A 17,133-nucleotide genomic window follows, 5' to 3' on the forward strand; every position below is an offset into this window, starting at 1 on the left:
TTTCTGGCTTTGCTGAACGCACTAAAAGTGTTGATATGCAGAAAGACAGACTTGCTGTCCTGCGACTTGTGGCTGAGACCTCCTCGGTCCAGGAGGAGTTTAAGCATGAAGTTGAACCTATCCAACAGAAGCTCAGCTTCACGACCTAGCGATCGGTGATTCAGGGCATCTGCACGGACCACAGGGAGCATTGAACCACATTGGACTCTACGGTCGCCGGGATTAGAGGTCAAGTGAAGCGGCTGGCGGAGGAACACAAGGACCTGGAGGGGAGTGTGAGGAAGAACAGCTGCAGGCTGGTCGGGGCCCAGAGGGGGATGAGGTGCTGAAGGACGCCCTCCGCTGGATGAAGTTTGATGGACTTTGTAAAAGCAATCATTCAGACTGGAGTTTCCTCTGGAGCCATTTTAAAGTCTGGTAACTGGCTGTCGTTTCCGTGAACAAGCGGCTTGTTTACCTCCTTTTCTTCATCCAGCTGGTGAGCTATTATTCTTTATTTCACATCTCAGCACTTTTGCTTTCACTTTACAGATGTCATTACAGTTTTGGTTTCACGTTATTTCTTATCGCAGCAGCCTGTAGGAGGCAGTAGACTGTAGTATTTCCACAGTGTGTCGGGACGTTTTCTGTACCTTGTGGGATTTGCGTGCGTCTTGTTCGGGTTGACGCTTCAGCTTCAGGGGTGGGGTCGGTATGTGTTTTCTCCTTTTTTCTGTTGTATTTGGGTTGGTCACCATTCTTTTTTGGTTTGATTTTTGCAAGATTTATACATTCCATGCTGTAGTGAATAAGAGCATTACATGCACTACAATGATCTGGACATTATGTTTGGTTGAGCGTAGCACACATTCCATAGCATAATTGGTAAAAGAAACTCTTCATAAGAAAACGTTCAAAAATATATAAAGTTGAAATGAATTGAATAAACATGGCTGCACAATCTATTTTCATTCATTGTCAGATGGATTATTTTAAAAGGCGACAGCCGGCGTACATTATCTTTGACTTGATTTATTTTATATTAGTATTACTGTTATTCATTTATTTATTTATTTGAGAGGAAAACTTTGTTGTTAATTTTTTTTTTTCCTTATTTGTTTTCGTACCTTATTCGAAATAAACATTTCAATCAATCAAAAACAGTAGAGATGTTGCATTAACAATGTAAGATGGGGTCAGAAGAGGCCCCTCATCCCAAACACAGCAAATATTCCCATGGAGACTGAAATAGCACCAAACAGAAAGAATGACCCGCTTGTGCCAATGAGTGCGAAAGTAAAATGACCACAGCAAGTAGACAGAATGTGTCCATTTTAAAATGCTTTATTAAAGATTTGTAAGGAGATTCAGAAGGAGAAGAAATGACACTTTCAGCTTTCTGAATAACTGAGCAGAAACAGGTGTTTGGATGATATCATTTCTGCTGAGTTCGGAGGAGCTCTTCATTAAAGGAGACATATCATGCTTTTAAATCCTTCCTTTTTACATATAAATCATACAGTTGTGGTCTATACAACGCGAAACTGCAATGCTTGGGTCTGAATTCCTCATTATTATAGCTCCACAGGCCCCTTTTCAACCCCTTTTCTGATGCGCTTCTGAGAGCAACTCGTTTTGGGGCGGTCTCTTCAAATGCAAATGAGACACTTCATACCCCGCCTCCTCTCCAGGTTGCAGAGGTGACACTCGGTTCAACGTCACCCTGTTCGGCCATCTTTGTAGTTTGATAGAACAGATACAATTATCTAGCGGCGCAGAAACTTTATATTCACACATTATTTACAAAATGTCAACAACGGAAGATTTGTCCATCCAGCCATACATGTTGGAGCCAGAGTCGGACCCGGCGGAGCGAGATGAAAATGACGATGATGCACCTACAGAACAACGTCTTCATATGGATGTAACGCAATGGTGTGTTACTATATTTACACTAACTTCTCCATCCATGCCCACTACTACAATACTGCCTGTATTACAACGACTATTTAACACAGAAGTTACATTATAATCTAAAACGAGCACACAGCGCTAACATATGAAGACGGTGCAACTGCTAATGCTAACAAAACAATGACAGGGACGTCTTATCATCACACTTTTTAGCGTTATATACAGCTTACCGATGTGCTCTGTTCGTCGTCTCCATAGATAGAAGGAACTGACCGCTCAATCAGACCAAGTCTTTCGGCAAATCCTTCTTTATACTGGCGGAGGTTGTTGAAGCAGTCGTCCTTAAAGTGATTCGCGCACACAAAAATGACCTTACCCACAGATGTGGGTACATTTCTGTGAAAAATAAAACTCAACCAGGCACTTCGAAAAGGTTCTGATGCTGGGAGACGGTGTAACGAAGCTTGTGGGTTACTACATCCAACAACCGAACATTTCGACTTATCCTCTCGTAACTTCGGTTGGACTACAAAATCGCAGCGAGAAACAAAAATGGCGGATTGCTCGAAATGTCGATGTCCTAATTTGGCAGTTCCGCTGAGAATACTGTGACGTCATTGTTCAAAAAACGTAATAGAGAATAGAAAAATCGAAACCGATCACAAAATATGACCAAAACAGAATATAAAGATATCAACGGAGCACCTGAAGAGACTGCTTTGAACTTTTCTGTACTTCTAAACACTCTAAATATACAACAAAATGCATTTAAGGGCTAAAAAAGTGGATTTAGCATGATATGTCCCCTTTAAGTACAGGAAACCAAAGGAATCATAAAGAACTAGAATAAGAAGGGAGAGTGATCAGCATCAGCATCCTTGTTAACACTTGTAGAGCTTGTTGAGCTTCAGGACGTCCTGGTTGGACAGTCTCTGCCTCTGACCGATGGAGACACGGGAGTTTGGGATGGGTACGATGGTTGGCTGCCTTCCGTCCACGGAGAATGCGGTTTTTCCATAGTGCATGATGGAGGAGTAGTCGTAGGGAACGCCCAGGTTGTTGGTGTTCTGCTTGTTGAAGTTGTAGGCACTCTGTTGTATGATGTTATTCCAGTTGATCCTGACGTGTGAGTCGCGGTCGCTCCTGTTGTGCTCGTGCCTGAAGCCCAGAGCATGGAGGACCTCATGCTGGACAATGCCACGGGAGACGCAGCCCTGGGTGTTGAGAGAGAGCACCTGTCCTCCTCCCTGTCGGCCTACAGCAGAGAAACATCCGCTCTGGCTCTCAATGCGCAGGTAGTCCCTCTGGTTTGTCCTGGGGACAAAGCGGATGCAGCTCACTCTGTGGAAGGACCTCAAACCGCCCTCGATGGTCTGCCTCTGGCTTTGACCAAACTGCCTGTTCACCGTGTAGGGGATCGTCACCAAGCCGTCATGGCCTTTCTGCCACAAGCAGTCACTACTCCAGCAGTTCATGGCATTTCTTGTCACGGGAGCCACCAAGTCTCCCTCCAGCAGGAACTGGTCACTGCCATTGTTGGTGGTGAGAATCCTGGAGCTGATGTCCTCAAACTCTGGGTCGTCTTCCATCTCTTCTTCGTCCTGCAGAGGAACGGCCTGAGAGAGGCCGAGCAGCAGCAGCAGTAGGAGGCTGGCAGAGAGAGTCATTGTCAGAGTGGATCTGCTGTGGAGACTTTCTGTGGAGAGACTCCTCCAAGTCTGGGTCTTATACTCTCCTCTGCTGGAGGATTATGGGTTAGAGTCCTCATTGTCAGTCCTAAATACACTACTTAAGGGAGGACTCCACAGACAAACCCACTTTATCCACACTCTTTGTTATCTTGGATCATTTGGCCTCTGGACGTTTTCTGTCCTATCGGTGATTGAGAAAACTCGTGAACATATTTCAGTTCCTGATGAGTAGGTTTGCTAGATATACAAAATACGATTAAAGCTGCAAGCGGTGTTGAACGGGTCCTCGCACACCCATGCACGTTGGAACGCGGTGCATGTTAAGGGTTTGTGCAGGTCATAGTGTGATGGAAATGTGAACAAACAATAAGACATGAAAATGCCCAAAATGCCATATTTCTGATGCGCTGTCCCCTCCCCCTCCCGTCAGCAAAACCTCAAGTCACAGTGTCCATGGAAATGACCCTGTGTGATTCCTCAGCGGGGCACCAGAGTGGGCCTGCAGCTCACTGAAGGACCTGTGTCTGTCAGACCCAACACATCAAAGTTCAGATGTGCCTTTTGGCGAAAAGTCACAATTCTCACCGTGAATCATCATCAACATCTTTTACACTCACAAGACCACATTTAACGTTAATACGGTCAAGTAGTTCATAATAACACATAAAAAATGCAAAACATGCTCTTTCCTGTTGCCAGCAGGTGGCGCTATGTCTGTGTATGGATATTGGCATATGGATTTGGTCAGGGGACGTCTTTGATCAAGCATGTACAGTTTTAGGCCCATTGCAGCACGTGGAGCAGAGTGACACATCACTTCCTGTTTCATACCAATCAGATATTCATTGGAGCACCATGGCCACACCCTTTGACTTTTGAAAATAATTCCTCTTGCCAATAGATGGCGTTATGACTGTGAATGGACATTAGCACATGGATGTGTTCAGACCAGCACTGCGATGACACACGTGAAGTTCCAGGCAGATATCAGAATGTAGAGCAGCGTTACATCACTTCCTGTTTCATGGCAAACAGTCAGATATTCATTGGAGCGCCACACACTCCTCTCGGTGCCGCTGGGCCATTGGGTCCGGTTCTGTGGGTCTCCGGTTCTCCTAAGTCCGCGTCCAGGCTGCGAATCTGCGTCCTGACAGCGGAGTCAAGACGCTCCTCCCATCGTGTGTGTGTGTGTGTGTGTTTGTGTGTGTGTGTGTGTGTGTGTGTGTGTGTGTGTGTGGGGTGGGGGGTGTTAAACATTTTATTCTCTAGTGTTTAAACAATTTTCCAAAAACATTTACTTTTCACAATAAATAAAGTTCTAAAATACAGACCTCCAGCCACCACTGAGCAGATGATGTCATCATCTACTTCCTGTTCAATAACATGCTAGAAGAGCACATCATGTCATTGTAACACCAGCTCTCATTAAAACTCTCCAGGTCCTTCGTTTCTCTGTGAAGGTTCAAGTCCACCCAACCGGCTGCAGCAGGATAAGATCCTGCTGAAATGATTCTCCTATCAGGTGGTTCAACAGGAGCCCTCCTTCTGCACCAAATATAAAAACACTCCGCCCAGGCTTCATCAGACACGTGAAGGGGGCGAGCATGTAGGAGTCTCCCTCTCGCTCCAGGAGTTTGTGATAAATGTAACTTTTCAAAGCAGTTATTCCACTTAGTTTGACCGGGGCTCAGTGACATTACATGGCTATTTGGACTCACCGGGTGGACGTGTTGGGACGTGTTGACCACTGATGGAAACTTCACAGACTAAAGCGGACTCATCATGAGCAGCCGCACGCAGTCCAGGCACTCATGTGAGGCTCCGCCATGGCGAGAACCTGCCAGCAGCTGCAAGCGCAGAACCGTTTCTGGCTTTGCTGAACGCACTAAAAGTGTTGATATGCAGAAAGACAGACTTGCTGTCCTGCGACTTGTGGCTGAGACCTCCTCGGTCCAGGAGGAGTTTAAGCATGAAGTTGAACCTATCCAACAGAAGCTCAGCTTCACGACCTAGCGATCGGTGATTCAGGGCATCTGCACGGACCACAGGGAGCATTGAACCACATTGGACTCTACGGTCGCCGGGATTAGAGGTCAAGTGAAGCGGCTGGCGGAGGAACACGAGGACCTGGAGGGGAGAGTGAGGAAGAACAGTTGCAGGCTGGTCGGGGCCCAGAGGGGGATGAGGTGCTGAAGGACGCCCTCCGCTGGATGAAGTTTGATGGACTTTGTAAAAGCAATCATTCAGACTGGAGTTTCCTCTGGAGCCATTTTAAAGTCTGGTAACTGGCTGTCGTTTCCGTGAACAAGCGGCTTGTTTACCTCCTTTTCTTCATCCACCTGGTGAGCTATTATTCTTTATTTCACATCTCAGCACTTTTGCTTTCACTTTACAGATGTCATTACAGTTTTGGTTTCACGTTATTTCTTATCGCAGCAGCCTGTAGGAGGCAGTAGACTGTAGTATTTCCACAGTGTGTCGGGACGTTTTCTGTACCTTGTGGGATTTGCGTGCGTCTTGTTCGGGGTGACGCTTCAGCTTCAGGGGTGGGGTCGGTACGTGTTTTCTCCTTTTTTCTGTTGTATTTGGGTTGGTCACCATTCTTTTTTGGTTCAGTTTTTGCAAGATTTATACATTCCATGCTGTAGTGAATAAGAGCATTACATGCACTACAATGATCTGGACATTATGTTTGGTTGAGCGTAGCACACATTCCACAGCATAATTGGTAAAAGAAACTCTTCATAAGAAAAATTTAAAAAATAAATGAAATTGAAGTGAATTGGATAAACATGGCTGCACAATCTATTTTCATTCATTGTCAGATGAATTATTTTAAACGGCGACAGCCGGCGTACATTATCTTTGACAATAGAGATGTTGCATTAACCATGTAAGATGGGGTCAGAAGAGGCCCCTCGTCCCAAACATAGCAAATATTCCCATGGAGACTGAAATAGCACCAAATAGAAAGAATGACCCGCTTGTGCCAATGAGTGTGAAAGTAAAATGACCACAGCAAGTAGACAGAATGTGTCCATTTTAAAATGCTTTATTAAAGATTTGTAAGGAGATTCAGAAGGAGAAGAAATGACACTTTCAGCTTTCTGAATAACTGAGCAGAAACAGGTGTTTGGATGATATAATTTCTGCTGAGTTCGGAGGAGCTCTTCATTAAGTACAGGAAACCAAAGGAATCATAAAGAACTAGAATAAGAAGGGAGAGTGATCAGCATCAGCATCCTTGTTAACACTTGTAGAGCTTGTTGAGCTTCAGGACGTCCTGGTTGGACAGTCTCTGCCTCTGACCGATGGAGACACGGGAGTTTGGGATGGGTACGATGGTTGGCTGCCTTCCGTCCACGGAGAATGCGGTTTTTCCATAGTGCATGATGGAGGAGTAGTCGTAGGGAACGCCCAGGTTGTTGGTGTTCTGCTTGTTGAAGTTGTAGGCACTCTGTTGTATGATGTTATTCCAGTTGATCCTGACGTGTGAGTCGCGGTCGCTCCTGTTGTGCTCGTGCCTGAAGCCCAGAGCATGGAGGACCTCATGCTGGACAATGCCACGGGAGACGCAGCCCTGGGTGTTGAGAGAGAGCACCTGTCCTCCTCCCTGTCGGCCTACAGCAGAGAAACATCCGCTCTGGCTCTCAATGCGCAGGTAGTCCCTCTGGTTTGTCTTGGGGACAAAGCGGATGCAGCTCACTCTGTGGAAGGACCTCAAACCGCCCTCGATGGTCTGCCTCTGGCTTTGACCAAACTGCCTGTTCACCGTGTAGGGGATCGTCACCAAGCCGTCATGGCCTTTCTGCCACAAGCAGTTACTACTCCAGCAGTTCATGGCATTTCTCGTCACGGGAGCCACCAAGTCTCCCTCCAGCAGGAACTGGTCACTGCCATTGTTGGTGGTGAGAATCCTGGAGCTGATGTCCTCAAACTCTGGGTCGTCTTCTATCTCTTCTTCGTCCTGCAGAGGAACGGCCTGAGAGAGGCCGAGCAGCAGCAGCAGTAGGAGGCTGGCAGAGAGAGTCATTGTCAGAGTGGATCTGCTGTGGAGACTTTCTGTGGAGAGACTCCTCCAAGTCTGGGTCTTATACTCTCCTCTGCTGGAGGATTATGGGTTGGAGTCCTCATTGTCAGTCCTAAATACACTACTTAAGGGAGGACTCCACAGACAAACCCACTTTATCCACACTCTTTGTTATCTTGGATCATTTGGCCTCTGGACGTTTTCTGTCCTATAGGTGATTGAGAAAACTCGTGAACATATTTCAGTTCCTGAAGAGTAGGTTTGCTAGATATACAAAATACGATTAAAGCTGCAAGCGGTGTTGAACGGGTCCTCGTACACCCATGCACGTTGGAACGTGGTGCATGTTAAGGGTTTGTGCAGGTCATAGTGTGATGGAAATGTGAACAAACAATAAGACATGAAAATGCCAAAAATGCCATATTTCTGATCCGCTGTCCCCTCCCCCTCCCGTCAGCAAAACCTCAAGTCACAGTGTCCATGGAAATGACCCTGTGTGATTCCTCAGCGGGGCACCAGAGTGGGCCTGCAGCTCACTGAAGGACCTGTGTCTGTCAGACCCAACATATCATAGTTCAGATGTGCCTTTTGGCGAAAAGTCACAATTCTCACCGTGAATCATCATCAACATCTTTTAAACTCACAAGACCACATTTAACGTTAATACGGTCAAGTAGTTCATAATAACACATAAAAAATGCAAAACATGCTCTTTCCTGTTGCCAGCAGGTGGCGCTATGTCTGTGTATGGATATTGGCATATGGATTTGGTCAGGGGACGTCTTTGATCAAGCATGTACAGTTTTAGGCCCATTGCAGCACGTGGAGCAGAGTGACACATCACTTCCTGTTTCATACCAATCAGATATTCATTGGAGCACCATGGCCACACCCTTTGACTTTTGAAAAGAATTCCTCTTGCCAATAGGTGGCGTTATGACTGTGAATGGACATTAGCACATGGATGTGTTCAGACCAGCACTGCGATGACACACGTGAAGTTCCAGGCAGATATCAGAATGTAGAGCAGCGTTACATCACTTCCTGTTTCATGGCAAACAGTCAGATATTCATTGGAGCGCCATGGCCACACCCTTTGATATTATAGTTATATTTTGATGTGTTTTCATCAGGAAGGCTTGTTTTATATCCTGGCTACATTTCAAGTCTCTAGGACTCCCCCCCCCCCCCCCAGGGAGGATTGTGTTTCACGTTTTCACACATAATGAAAAATCGCGGACTTCCTGTTGGGTTTAGAGTTTTGGTTTCAGTGACATTCTTGTGCGGCTCGACGTGCTGCATATGTCCACCAAGTTTCTAGGACGCAGGTGTTGCCCATTTTAGATGTTACAAATTTGAAAACAATGCAGGGGGCGCTATAGAGACATTTTGCCAGACACATGCACATTTAAAATGGTTTGCCACTTCTGAAGTCAGTGTAAATCTTCACAAAGGTTTGAGATCGTTTAGGACATCTAACATGCAGCAGTTTGGGCAGCAGAAAAAAATATAATAATAATAATAATAATAATAATAATAATAATAATAATAATAATAATAATAATAATAGCAATCAGACAGTTCTGACCTTGGCCAAGGGTCAACATGGACACATGAAATGACGCATATTCCACATCCAGATCAACTGCTTTTATTCATTTACTCAGTTTGGTGGTCCCATGATTTCATTTCATGATTTGAAAGAACACAAGATAAGACAATATATTGCAAAATGAAAATTTTCTATTGTAACAATTATTTTGATCTGGATCACCACCAACATTTAATGGCTTCTTCCTTTGATCCAAATGCTCCTGTGGACCAGTTTTTATGAAGATCTGCTCATTACATTTTGAGATAACTTGTTAACAGACAGACAGAAAAATAAATGCAGATTATATTATAATCTCTATGGCGGAGGAAATTATCTCTTCCATTCCAACAGGGTCTGGGCCAGCTCTGCTCAGACTCAGACACTAAAGAAATGGATGAAGTAGGATGCTGGACTGATTGCATTGTTGTAGTTACTGCTGCTAGATTATAGGTTGGGTTCTTCACAAGCCTGAGTCTATGTGTTAGTGGAGGAGTCCTCAGACAAACCCCCTTCGTCCATATGCTCTGTTAGCTCTGGTCATTAACTGGATTACCTGACTTTGCTGGGTTGGGTTCAACTAAACCAACAGGACCTCAGGTTAGCGGTCACACCAGCTTCAGAGGGGATGGATGCATCAGTAGAGACAAACCCGACATGCACATGCAGAAAATATCATTTGTGGAAAATCTGAAAAAATGCCCCTGAGATTAAAACAATGACATCGACTTTAAAACCTGGCCTGAGTGAGCACTCCAACTGTCCAAACATATGAAGGCTACAGAGGTTTTTGGCATTACGAGTCAGGAGAGTCACCTGCTCCTCCAGATGATTTCCTTCTGTGTAACAGGGGAAAAGCACACATGCATTATTTCAGTGGACCTTGTGATGAAGAGGATCCCAGAAGAATCACTTCACTGGGCTTGCACTGCATCAGCAGGCACCAGGCTTGATCTTAAATCACACAGCGAAGTCTGAGTGACTCCCTGAGAAATGATGCTCTCCCTGCTGAGTCCACAGTTCGCCTGATAGATTATGCTGCTTCAGATGTTATTGAATTGGTCCTGATAGAGCGTCGGAATTGTCCGAGGAATATTGTGAGCCAAAGACTGCAGGGTGAGCGCCCAGAGCGCACAGCTGGGATCCCACTGTCCCGTCAGTCTGCTGGTCCTCATGCCTGAGGATTCAGACCAGAAACCAGATGAGACCAGTGAGAACCAGTGAGAATGTGTGAGCAGTCCAGCTGAATGTTGCTATTGTATAAAAAAAAAAAAAAAAAACTTTCACACATTCAAAGAAAAGCCTAAAACAACCTCTTACAACATGACTGAGGCGCTGGTATGTTTCCTGTGTCTTCAGATCAGCTCTACAGGAGGTTTTCGTTTTAAAAATCACAAAGCTTTCACTCACCAGCACAACAGAAACCCAAATTCTATCAACATTTTGAGCTAAAACTGCCATTATCAGCCATCATGGTCTACTGTGCCCGTTTTATGTTGTGACAAACAGGAAGTGTACAAAGCTTCATGTTCGACCTTTCTATTTGACAATATTGTTAGATTTGAGAGTCAAACATTTTAGGAAAAATCTACCCAAAAACACAGTACTACCGAACAACTGTAAAGCCTGTGTGTCAACAGAGGTGCAGTGGACTCAGGGAATAGTCCTAGGATGATATCAAAGCCTGTAAACATTTAGTGCAGTTCAACCAGCTTTACAAAAATTACTTCCTGCATAAATATGCAGAGGAACTAAGTAGTAATACTTGACTATTAATACTCTGGACTTTTAAATCCATATGTGCACATCCTTAAATAGCAACATACATTTCATTTTAATTGTATTTTTTTTCTGTTAGACCCTAAAGGAAAACACTCTCAGTGCTATTCGCTTCAGTTTTTTTTTATATTTATTTTATACCACTGTAAATCAGAGGTCTATAACCTCACTCTATGTACATATTGATTGTATTGTATAATGGATGACGAGGGGTAGGATTTTCACAAGTTCAGTGAACTTCTACCTACTCCTTTTGAGTATGAACTATTCCTTTTCTTTTCTTTTGCATCTTGTGTTTTGTTGATATGCTACTGAAATTATTTTTTTTTTTTAAAAAAGTGCCTCACAATGGCTACAGTTTCAGATGCTGGCTCAGGTTCCAACTGACTGTTAAAATCTGCCAGACGGTTAAAAGTTCCGATGGAACCAAAAGTTTGTTGTTCCTTGAGTGTACACGTTGCATTTGGAAATAAAACAGTGTTAAGTACTATAATTTACAGTCAAATACAATTATTTACAATCACGGACGACTGTGTCAAAGAGAGGGGAGTGATGTTACAAAAGGTGGATAAAGACCGAGAGATCGACAGAGAAATAAATGGGAAAATGTTATGTTCTATCTACATATATTTACACATGACTGGGGAACATGATGAGGAGAGCTTCCTGTCGGGATGTAGTTCTGCCGACCTTCCTCCTCCATTGACTTTCCTCATCCTCCCTGGACATTCCTCCTACCCCTCCTCCACCCTGGACCTTCCTCCTTCCCCATGGACATTCCTCCTCCTCCCTGGACCCTCCTCCTCCTCCTCCTTCTCCATCGACCTTCTTCCTCCTCCATGAACCTTCCTCCTCCTCCTCCTCCTCCTCCTCCTCCTCCCTGGACCTCCTTCCTCCCTGGACTTTCTTCCTCCTTTCCTGGACATTCCTCCTCCTCCCTGGAGCTTCGTCCTCCCTTCCTGGACATTCCTCCTTCTCCTGCTCCTCCTCCTCCTCCTCCTCCTCCTGCCTGGACCTTCCTCGTCCTCCTCCCTGGACCTTCCTCCTCCAAGGACCCTCACCCTCCTCCCAGGACCCTCCTCCTTCCTGGACCTTCCTCGTCCTCCTCCCTTGACCTTCCTCTTCCTCCCTGGACCGTTCTCCTCCTCCTCCTCCTCCTCCTCCTCCTCCCTGGACCTTCCTCCCCCTCCTCCATGAACCTTCCTCCTCCTGGGACCTTCCTCCTCTTCCTCCGTGGACTTTCCCCCTCCCTTCCTCGACATTCCTCCTCCTCATCCCTGGACGTTCCAACGACCTGGACATTCCTCCTTCCTTCCTGGACATTCTTCCTCCTCCTCCTCCTCCTCCTCCTCCTCCTCCTCCTCCTCCTCCTCCCTGGACATTCCTCCCCCTCCTCTTGCCTGGACCCCCCCCCCCCCTCCCTGAACATTCCTCCCCCTCCTCTTGCCTGGACCTTTCTCCTCCCTGGACCTACCTCCTCCCTGGACATTCCTCCTGTCTTCCTCCTCCTCCTCCATGGTGTCTGTTGTACCGGGTTTGCAACTGATGCAACTGGCAGACTCGGTACTGCACCGGAGCTCCTCCAAGCTGGCCGACGGCCACCTCCAAGCTCCGGTCCTGGTTCGGTTACGGTCGTAGCGCCTCCATCCGAGCCCTCCATCCCTGCATCGCATCCACTCTTTTAGGACCAACGTTAAAGTTGCGACTGTAGCTCTGCAGTCACAAAAAAAAAAAAAAAACAGTGCAAAGCTGAATGTGCTAACAATAACAGAGGATCCATGCAGCCAACATATTTAAATATTGCGGGTATGGTATAAATCACTGACCAATCAGCAAACGGCTCCAGAAAAGTGACGAAAAAACGTCAACCTTTGGTTCTTTCGGTACCATCCACAAGTCTTGCAGTGGAAACGTACGAAAACCCGAACCGTACCGGACTGTCGCATTCCGTCCTGGCACATTGTGTGCAGTGGAAACGGGGCTTTAGTGTCAACATATTGGTGCTCCCAACCCGGAAACTGGAGTCACGTCACATCCTGGAAAAATAAAAGTGTCCAGGAAAGGAACATTATTGGATCGGCATAGCTCGGTTGTCTCCCAATTTGAATGTTGCAGGTTAAATTCCCATCTCTGCCTGCCTACATGCCGAGGCAAGACACTGAATCCCAAACGGCCCCCATTGAAGTGACAGCACCTTGCACGGTGTGTGAATGGGTGAATGTGATGAACCATGTAAAGCACTTTAGGGCTGCTGTAAGTGAAAAGGCGCTATATAAGTGAGTCCATTTAATATTATTGACCTGTGGATCCCTGCAGGGGTTCATGGGAAATAAAAGAAAGAACTTTTAAAGCAATGTTATTTTTCTTATGTATACAATGTTTCTAACTTATTTGTGTTTTTACTGCTCTAGGTTCGTTTGCAGTTTGTTAAATAAAATTTCTTTTAACTTCTGACTTGCTTTGTTATTTGTGTTGCTTATGTTGTTTGTTTATGCTGAATATCTTTCTTTGCTTAACAGTATGAGCCATGTACGTATTTATGTATTTACTCTCACACAGTGTAGCCATGTATGTATTCATGTATTTACTCTAAAGTCAAGTCACTTTTATTTATATAGCACTTTAAAACAGCTGTGGCTGAAGCCAAAGTGCTTCACATAATAGACAAAATAAAAATTACAATAGGAGAGTAAAAACAGTGAAACACAGTAAAACAAACAATAAGATTAACAACAATAAAACCAGGCACAGAGTCTCAAACATGGTTAAAAGCCAAGGAATCAAAATAGGTCTTAAGAATAGTTTTAAAAGTGGACAGTGGGGGGATTGTCTGACGGGCAGTGGTAGCTCATTCCACACCAGAGGGGCTGAACAGAAAAGGACCTATCCCCTCTGAGCTTTGGTTTGGACCTCAGTACCTCCAGAAGAAGCTGATCAGCTGACCGGAGGCACCGAGCAGCGGTGTAGGGGTGGAGCAGCTCAGAGAGGTAGGGCGGGGCCAGACCATTCAGAGATTTAAAAACAAATAAAAGAATCTTAAAACGAATTCTAAAATGCAGAGGCAGCCAGTGGAGAGAAGCCAGAATGGGCGTTATGTGCTCCCTCTTACCTGCTCCAGGTAGAAGGCGGGCTGCAGCGTTCTGGACTAACTGGAGACGTGTGAGGGAGGACTGGCTGACTCCAACATAAAGTACGTTACAGTAATCCAGCCGGGATGTAATAAAAGCATGGATTACTGTTTCAAAGTGCTGCTGTGCCAGAGTGGTCTTCACCTTCTGAGGTGGAAGAAGCTGGACTTAACCACTGCCCTCATCTGAGAGTCCATTTTAAAATCACTGTCCATTGTAAAACCTAGGTTTAAAACCACTGGCTTCACATGTGGGGCCAGGGGACCCAGGTCGAAAAGAGGGGCTTCACAGGAGCCACTGGGCCCGAACACCATCACCTCAGTCTTGTTTTCGTTAAAACTTAAAAAGTTAAAAGCCATCCAGGCTTTAATGTCATCAAGGCATGACAGAAGAGGTGAGAAGGCATCTTTCTTATTAAGCGGGACATAAATCTGAAGAGAAATGATTAGTGCTAATGATTGATGTGTTTCACTGCAGGATGTATATTGAACATATGTAATCCAGTACATATTAATGACATGACCAGAAGGATGACAACAAGCAGGCAGGTATGTGAAAAGCTGGTTACTTCATTTAATATACATCAGGGATCTTCAGTAAAACAAACAGTAAAATAATTGCTGTATTAGTAGGAAATGTATTATTACTGCGCTCCAAGGAGATGATTACTAATATAAAGGCTGTACAGGAGTTTAGAATTGATAGTAACATAGTACTATACGCTGTACTATACGCTGTACTATACACAGCATGTATGTAGCGTTGCTAATTGTCCGTTGAAAAACAGAATCGTCCCGTATCGAGTTGAAAAGGGTCAGGATTAGGGTTACGCACTTTGGCCCGTATTACTGGGAGAATCAAAAATGGTCAATAATGTCAATGGAATTAATGAGTGACGGGGAACTTCGGCGTCTCGCCAGCTCTGTGATCAATGAGCTGACAGCATAATCACACGAGTATGAAGTGATGAACCAGTGGAAGACTCTAACAGTAACTTCTCAATCAGCAGAGGCACCCAAACCTTTACCAGTATGATTCACTGCACCACGGCAGCACAACATAAAACACACAAGCCTCCGAACTCCTAGTTGCAAACTTACAATTATTAAACTAAACTAAACCAGACCAACTAACTAACTCGACTAACTAAACAACAAAATCACAACACAATCCCTCACAACACTACCAGCCTGATATAACCCCCTCATAATGGCATTTATAGCCCCACCAACCCAAACTCCCGTGATGTATCGCAGCACAACGTTTCAGTCTGTGCAATCAGTAAATACAAATACAGTTGATTGATAATATATACAAATAAAACCGTAATCATGAAATTACTTTACAGTATAAACACAAATATATGATCTTTTATACAAAAATTTACAAATTCTAACAGTTCCAACTTAATATATGGATGGATAAATAAATAATAAATAAAGTAAACTAGTTACAATACTATACAACATTATAAATATATACGATACAATTTTTGTTCCTTTTATTTACTACTGTAACTGACCTTGGTGCCACTGATGACTCAGCTCAACTTGTAATCATATGCCGCTTGAGCTTTTGAGTTCATGAGTTCAATCTTTTTTTTCTTTTTACTTCAACTGCAGCCTACCGTCATTCCCTTAGAGGACTAAATATTTTATGTTTAGATCTTTCTCACACACTTTCTGTTAGCACTTTCCATTAATGTATACAATTCTAAGTTAAGCAGGACAGAGTTCTGTTACAGATAAGTTATACATTTTTTTTCTGTTGGAATTTAAGCAAGACAGTTCTGTTAAAGAAATATGTATGTTTATTCTATGAAGCAAGACGGGTTTCTATTTAAGAAAGATATTGATTTTATCCTGTTAACGATGTGTTTTGGCAATAAACATAAATTGCTAAATAATCATTTGTTTTCAATGTGTTCATATCACAAAAATGTGCATCTACTTAAATTCAGGCTCAAGTCAAATTGTTAAAAAAAATTGTTTCACACACTGAGAAAAAGGGCAAAAAAAAAATTCACTATGGGTGAAGGGAATTGGGTCAGCTGGCTTGACAGTGAGGTGTCTCTTATTTAGTGTTCAGGGAGTTGGCAACCCTACGTGTATGTGACAGAAAGGGTACAAACTAATTTACCACATTGTTGTATAGTTTATTTCACCCTGTAATGTCATGAACAAATCAGCCATCTCCTGAACCAAAGAGGCAACAGGGTCCTCCTCCTCCTACTTCTGAGCATAGACATTATAAAGGATAGACTCCTCATGTCGTGCTGAAGAGTGATGTAGCGTCGCCGCCATATTGGATGGGGTATCTCACTCTCAGATAGCGCCAGAGTCAACGGGACTTAAAGCAGAACGACAACTTTGTCGGTGTTTTGTTTACAAAAACTTGGAAGAAAGCTGGAGAGAACCGACCAGTGGACCTTCCGCAGCCTTTCTCTGAAAGTGAACGTCAGTTTGATGATGTGAGTATTTGATATGTTGCATAAAACTGTGAGCATCATGATTCTGCTCATATTAAAATCTCTCCCCTGCTTTGTGCAACTCTTTTTAGACATACACACACATGCACTTTTCACATCTTATAAATGAAAAGATAGATAGATATGTTACAAAAAAATAAATATACTCAGCCCACAAAAATATGAAGACGATGTGTTACTGGTGTTTGCACGTGTATGAGAGGGAGTGAAGGTGAACTCCAAATGATCAATCAATTTGTCTCTTAAGTTACACATTTATGACATATCATATGTCAGTCTTTGTGAAGAAGCATAATACAAATTATTTCAGCATGAAAGCACGTACTTTGTGTGTGTGAAAATTCGGCAAGTGATGATTACTATAGTTGGACTACACCTTCCTCAGTAGCAATAAACGGACTTGAGGCAAAGGGTGCCCCATCCAAGATGGCGTCGCGCTGCGACGTCAGCTCCGATAGGCGTCAATGAGGCTTCTCCGTATCGGGTACCTTATGTCTATGCTTCTGAATATGTACTTGTGTACTTATAATTGG

The 17,133-nt window shown here is 44.2% G+C and overlaps 2 protein-coding genes across 2 annotated transcripts; both read right to left on the reverse strand.

The window, feature by feature from the left end:
• Positions 1 to 2,774: 2,774 nt before the first annotated feature.
• On the reverse strand, positions 2,775 to 5,339 carry LOC308106395 (high choriolytic enzyme 1-like; the record flags this gene model as incomplete). The annotated part of the gene is made up of 2 exons (XM_080458093.1): positions 5,303 to 5,339; positions 2,775 to 3,543 (listed from the first exon to the last, which is right to left on the reverse strand). The coding sequence occupies exon 2, from the start codon at positions 3,480 to 3,482 to the stop codon at positions 2,775 to 2,777; it is 708 nt and encodes a 235-aa protein (XP_080314219.1). The 5' UTR covers positions 3,483 to 3,543; positions 5,303 to 5,339.
• A 1,492-nt stretch (positions 5,340 to 6,831) lies between these two features.
• On the reverse strand, positions 6,832 to 7,617 carry LOC308106396 (high choriolytic enzyme 1-like; the record flags this gene model as incomplete). Its single annotated transcript, XM_080458094.1, has 1 exon — positions 6,832 to 7,617. The coding sequence occupies one exon, from the start codon at positions 7,615 to 7,617 to the stop codon at positions 6,832 to 6,834; it is 786 nt and encodes a 261-aa protein (XP_080314220.1).
• Between the last annotated feature and the right edge of the window lie 9,516 nt (positions 7,618 to 17,133).

The sequence above is a fragment of the Lipophrys pholis genome (genome assembly GCF_963383615.2).
Source record: "Lipophrys pholis genome assembly, chromosome: 2".
Lineage (NCBI taxonomy): Eukaryota > Metazoa > Chordata > Actinopteri > Blenniiformes > Blenniidae > Lipophrys > Lipophrys pholis.